Below are 6,200 nucleotides of genomic sequence, written 5' to 3' on the forward strand. Positions count from 1 at the left end.
CAGCTTTTGTCATGTGTTCCATTTTAAAGATGAATTTAAACTTTTCGGACACAAGGTGAAGATTGCTGAATCTATCAGACAACTCCTGAATTATTGTGTCAACAATCACATTGAACACCATGCACCTAAAATGGGTCTCGGGTTCCTGTTCATAATGGCCAGTGCTGGAATCATCACCATGAAATCTCTTTTGCTTTCTGAAACGTCTCTCTCTAAACTCAGGGGAAGCATCCATCTCAATGGCTATTCTGCGTGCAACATCAAGGGATTTTTGAAAGCCCTCCACTCTGTACTTATGCAAGAATTCTTTAAGAGAATCTATCATTCTAATGGTGGTGTCCATCGAGATGTTCACTGCTTGCATTGCCTTGCTGACATAGGTGATCTCTGACAATAGATCATACCAAACCAAGAGGCACATGAGGAACTCCATGCTGACAATCTCGCCAGAGAGCGACTTTGCCTCTGAGACAGTTTTGCCATCTTTTTCCACTTCCTCAAGCTTTTCCAAAGCATCAAGAATCCCCCTAACTGGAAACGTACAACTTTGACGGAGTCTAATTTTGCTTCCCACCTGGTATCACTCAGAGGCTTCAGAGTAATGTCCACAAATTCTTTCAAAATATCCCACCTCTTCACCGAACCCGAAAAAATGGTGTACAGTCTTTGGAGAGTGCCAAAAAAGTTTAGACACATTCTGTTTGATGATGCAGCATCACATAACAGAAGGTTCAGACTGTGGCTACAGCAGGGGATAAATAGTGCCTCTGGATACTTCTGCTGCACCAATGTTTGCACACCCTTGTGTATACCCCTCATATTTGAGCCATTGTCATAACTCTGCCCCCTACAGTTAGCAAACTCCAACCCCAGGTTATCCAGCACCCCAGTCAGTGTTTATGTGAGGCCTTTACCAGTTGTGTCCTTCACGACTGTGAAGCCAACAAAAGACTCATTGATGGTGGCATTCTTGTTGTCGTCTGTATGGACGTACCGGATTATTACTGAGGCCTGCTCCTGCTTTGAAATGTCAGGTGTACAATCCAACTCCACTGCAAAGTACTTGGAGGCTTTAACCTGGGCACAAATTTGAGCAAGTACACATTCTGAAATTGAATCTAAAAATTAATTTTGAGTGCACCAGGTAAGATATCCTGTGGTTTCTTTAGATGCTACCTTTCTAAGATGCTCTGCTAGTGTGACATCATATCGTGCTATGACTTCAAGTAAACCCAGGAAATTTCCATTTTTAGGATCTCCTAATTTAGCATTCTTCCCCCTCAGTGGCAAGTTCCTTTCTGCAAGGAAGAGTATGCAGTCGATCACTCTCCCTAACACACTTCTCCAGTGTGCCTTTTCATCATCTATGGCTCTTTGCAATGTTCTGTCAATAGTTTTACCAAGGCGTAAGCGGGAGGCTAATTCTTTCCACAACAGATAAGCAGTTATGTGATAACCACTGGTTTCATGGTGCTGCAGTGTTTTTGAAAGACACTGCCAGTTATTGTACCCCACAACAAAGCGCATGTCAACAACTTTAGCTCCTCCAAAAAGCTTACATGCAAAACAATACACTTTATCCGTACTTTTGGAGTACAGTAACCAATCCCGCTGCACTTTTTCTCCATTGGACATTAAACGAAAACAGTATGCTTTGGAAAAACACCTTCTACTCTTGTCTGATCTTGGATACGGCCCATCAGGACATTTCTGTGGGCCATTCTCAACCATACGCTGCCTAAATGAGTCCCCAATTTGGTGTGGTGGTGGCCAGTCAGATGGATCTTCTGAGTCCTCCTTTTCACCTCTCTGTTCCACATACTCTTCCACCTCATCTTCACCTCTCGTTTTCACATTCTCCTCCAATTCCTTCTCAGTGGTGAGTGGCTCTCTATCTTTGTCTGCACTATTTACCCCCAAAAAAGGACACAGTAAATAGGTTGGTCAACAGAACTTTAAACCATACTGGACATTTAGTTTTGTGTGGTCTAAAGAATAGAACTCCTACCTGATGTCATCACTGGTCTCATCTATACTTGATGCCATCACCGACTTCATGTCTGTCTCATTCACTCCTTGCCTGTGTTCTTCTCCACTAAGACATGTTGTCAAATAAACAATTTGTAATAGATTTTCCATTATTAGTTTTTTCCATATTAATGATAGTAAGAAATCAGTCTGTTGGTATCAAGTGGCTCACCCTACACTTCCACCTAATGTTAGACCTACCTGCCTTCCTCTGTCTTTCCTGATCCACCATCCTCACACCTGAATGAAATGAACTCACTGTTAAATATAGCAGCCTTAATTCAATTCTAAATCAGCCTAGTGATGGCATCAGATAAGACAACTATTATGCAGTAAGGTTTTGCTGCTGTTGAAATTACATTCACATTTTGGATTTTAAAAAGTAGAAATATGGATAGCCTTAGCACAGACCTTTAGAGAGAGAGATGTGACCCTGTAATTACAGCTTCCATGTCACCCAACAAATGTAAAGCAGCCTACATGTCTGACAGCACAGCTAACATGAACAGCTAATGGTAAAAATAAATCTTTATTGCATATTATTTATGCATGAGTCACTGCATAAGTTATGTTTTCTGGATTCTTGTCATTTAATGTACATGCTACCTTATATTTTCCACTATGTCAGCGCAGCAACATTGGTTTTGCATTTAGCTAGAAGCTAGCTGTAAACCCCCATTTGGCTGCTACATTCCCACTGTTAGCAAACACTAGCTAGTCTGTTCATATATATTCATATTGTATGAATATACAAGCCTAAGTAACGGGAGCAAATCTATGCATGATTCCATGGTAAACCAAAGTCATTGCATTAGTTATATACATCAACAGCTAATAGTAAAACAAAATATATTAATGATTCCATGATAAACTAGTTTATGTATCTGTTTTCCAGATTCTTGTCCTGTATTGTACCTGCTACCTTACACGTGTTTCCCGCAGCGCTATCTTTCATTCTAAAATTCAAAAAAAAAAAAAAAAAAAAACTAACTCGATATGCTTCCATGTTTATTTGACGTTAACACGCGGTTCTTTATTTCTGCGTTCGCGCGTGCAACAACCACCCCAGTCGGTCCGCGCAAAACTTGTCGTCGTAGTCCGTCCGTCCGCCCGCGCCCCCCCGTTCGCGCAAAACTTGTGCCCCTCTCCCCCCCAATTCTCCGCCTCGCCTAAGCAGATTCCTGCGGGAAACACTGCTTTATATTTTCCAGTTTTCAGCTCAGCAACCTCGGTTTTGCACATTCTAAGCTAGCGGTGAACCCCCATTTGGCTGCTACGTTAGTAATCGCCAGCTAGTCTCTTAACGTGAATAAAATTATTTGCAAGCCTCCAAGCACAGCCGTCAAACTTTAATTCCTACCTGTTGCCTTTCACCATCCACTTGTTTAACTGCTGTCGCATCCCTTGACATGCCATCTCCCTTTCCCTCTTCCTTTTTCTATTTTTCGCCCCCGACAGCTTTCTTGATTTATCCATTTTCCATAGACAACTGAACTCACTACTCGTAGGCTATTCTATCTGCTCGCTCAGCGCTCACGGCGCAGCCTGCGGGAAGGCGGGACCTGACATCAAACCCCGCCTTCCCGCAGGCTGCAGCGGGATGCTTCTCCCCGCTCCCTCTTGTGTCAAAATTCTACGGTGGAATCTTATGACATAGGGCGTCTACTCTAACATGTTTTGTTCTAAAATGTTATTTAAAACATTGAGGAAATTCAGAAATGATTAAGAAAAGCACAATAGCAGCTAAATATAGAAAATAGCAAAACTTTTTTTTTTTTTTTTTTTACCATCACTTTGGCGCCCCCTTGGTGCTGCGCCCCTATGCGCTGCATATAGTGCATACCCACTTTTTGCGCCACTGTTTTCATGGTTTTAACAAACGTTATCTCCACAAGGGTTTCATACATTGATGGGATATTAATGTTTATGTCAACCGGCCCACTCATTATAACTAAAATAAAAGCCGAAGCTTTTAAAGTAGCACCGAAAATCCGCTAGCCAAAATGCTATTTAGCTTCTGGTAACTTCAGATTTTTGGTTATTCAACAAAAGCCGTTTTAAAGCATAAGGCTTTACGCCCTGCCATCGTTCGATAGTGCTATGAGCCTTATTCCCACATTAATATGGAATATTAATGATAATTTAAAGGCGTTTTGGTTGACTTTAGGAGTAACCGATTTTAGCGACTGATCGCTGCAGCGACCCTAGCTCCCGGAGGTAGAATTGCATTTAGGGCGTCCCTAAAGTAAATGATTTTACTGATCAAATCATTCTTTAAAATGTTATTTCCTCAAATCATGTTTTGTGTAACTTGGGATTTGCATTGTGAATGGGTTGAAACACATACCAAATGTTCTGAATTAGTTAAGCTAATTTAACCTCAATTCATATTCTTTAAGATGAACTTTGGTTCTTTAACTCAAATAAAATGTTATTTCAACGTTTGTTTTCTCAGGATTTGCATTGTGGATGGATTGAAAACAGTTCAGTGATGTAACCAAAAGTTAAAAAAAGAAAGAAAAAAGTCAAACCTGTCCAATACAACGATAATTAAATCTAGGTGTCTTTATATTCACGGCAATCATGAGGAGCGTATAGGATGGCTGGAGACAAAAATAAGTCATCAGAGCATTTGCTCACCCAGAGCGGTACCTAACCTGATCCAAGCTCCAAGTCATTACTGGTTCCTTGTTCTTCCTGGCTAACGTTCTGATCTTCTTTCTCAGGTACCCTCCCCACCAAAAACTGGCTTCACGTTACACCTTAAGAAGATCATTCACACAAGTATCAGTTCTGAGTCCCAAGAGCCATTATGGCACTCCATTGGACCGCTGCTCCTCTGGCCCTGCTGGTATCCTTGGCTACCATCATCACCTTACATGTCCACTCTCCTACGTGGAGATCCATCAAAAATCCAGCCACACTTCCATCCCAGAAGAGGTTCTTAATATTAAAATATTTGTGTGCCAGTAAGGTCACTGTGCCAGGGTTATTTATAGCAGTGATTCTAAAGCTGTGATGCTAGCTGCCTGAAAGCTCGCGAATGACAGCTGGTGGGTTGTTGAATAAAGAAACATAATAAATTAATGAATCTATGCCATCTAACTTTAAAATATGTGTAATCTGCACTACACATCTACAGCAATTGAAAAAAGAACATTTTAAAGAAATAGAAATCCAATAATGGGTTCTAGCTTTCTGTGATTGTACTTGCACATGAAGTTATAAATTATAGCTTGAATAATTTAGAAAGTGTTCCGATAAATGTTTAATATTTGGGATTAAAAGTTCTAAACTTTCTAGCCATTAATAAAAATATAAAAAAATGATTATCCTTATGGGCAATATAGGGTTTTCCATGGTATAGTTCACCCCCCTGACTCCAAAAGTTTGAGAACCCTTCATTTTGAGGAAATGTTCTGTATATTAATCTTTGTTTTTTGTTTTTTGCTTGTTTTTTTAAAGCACTGCTGGAACTCAATCCAGTTAGGAATTAAACAAAAAAGGTTTTGTTATACCATACAGTAATTGGTTATTAAAACTGAGAAGATAAATTCTTAAAAATAGCTGTGAAAAAAAAATATTATAACAGAGTGTAAATCCTTAAATTTTTGCCAGGATTGTATTTAATGTGTTGATCCACTATGCAAAGGTACTGTGTATAAGGTTGAGTTTACCTGTAAATCCTCAGAATAAAGAAGTCTCTTGATGAAGAGACAAATTGTTTCAACAAATAACCTGTCCAGATTACCTACTCAAAATATATATATATTTTTTTTAACAGTTTTATTAGTCACCCCCACCCCTCACTTCCAGAGCTGTAAAATCATTACACCACCAATTAGAACCTTTCCGCAACATGAATTAGGCTAAAATATATGGAAAAGCAAGACAAATACCCTGATCTAAATTAACCCAAGAATGTTTGAGAAAGAGAAACAGATGGGGTAATACTTCTATGAACTGTGTTTGATATTACATGAAGCTACAGATTGTTAGCTGTTGAAAGCAGTTACTGGGAAAATACCAGATGATTCATATAGACAGTGTTGTTGTCGGACTTGAACTAACCCCCCTCCTTCATTCTTCTCTATTTTGGGTTAAAGCTTAAACTAGCTGGGACCTAACGGGTATTATCCTGCTTAGAGTTCCTATTAGACCTTTTTAGCTAG

The 6,200-nt window shown here is 39.8% G+C and overlaps 1 protein-coding gene across 1 annotated transcript; it reads right to left on the bottom strand.

Annotated features, from left to right (window-relative positions):
- Window positions 1–340: 340 nt before the first annotated feature.
- On the bottom strand, window positions 341–3,883 carry LOC118563985 (zinc finger MYM-type protein 5-like). The gene is made up of 4 exons (XM_036140664.1): window positions 3,389–3,883; window positions 2,230–2,268; window positions 2,009–2,095; window positions 341–1,906 (listed from the first exon to the last, which is right to left on the bottom strand). The coding sequence occupies exons 1-4, from the start codon at window positions 3,502–3,504 to the stop codon at window positions 1,126–1,128; spliced, it is 1,023 nt and encodes a 340-aa protein (XP_035996557.1). The 5' UTR covers window positions 3,505–3,883; the 3' UTR covers window positions 341–1,125.
- Window positions 3,884–6,200: the final 2,317 nt, after the last annotated feature.

The sequence above is a fragment of the Fundulus heteroclitus genome, chromosome 8, assembly GCF_011125445.2.
Source record: "Fundulus heteroclitus isolate FHET01 chromosome 8, MU-UCD_Fhet_4.1, whole genome shotgun sequence".
Classification (NCBI taxonomy): Eukaryota; Metazoa; Chordata; class Actinopteri; order Cyprinodontiformes; family Fundulidae; genus Fundulus; species Fundulus heteroclitus.

Excerpts from the sequence above, each read along its gene's own strand:
- LOC118563985 (XM_036140664.1), bottom strand. The coding sequence starts at position 3,504 with ATGGATAAATCAAGAAAGCTGTCGGGGGCGAAAAATAGAAAAAGGAAG. Across the intron at positions 2,269-3,388 it reads TGGATGGTGAAAGGCAACAG|GTGTGAGGATGGTGGATCAG; the intron begins GTAGGAATTAAA and ends CATTTCATTCAG. Across the intron at positions 1,907-2,008 it reads GAGACCAGTGATGACATCAG|TGCAGACAAAGATAGAGAGC; the intron begins GTAGGAGTTCTA and ends GGGGGTAAATAG.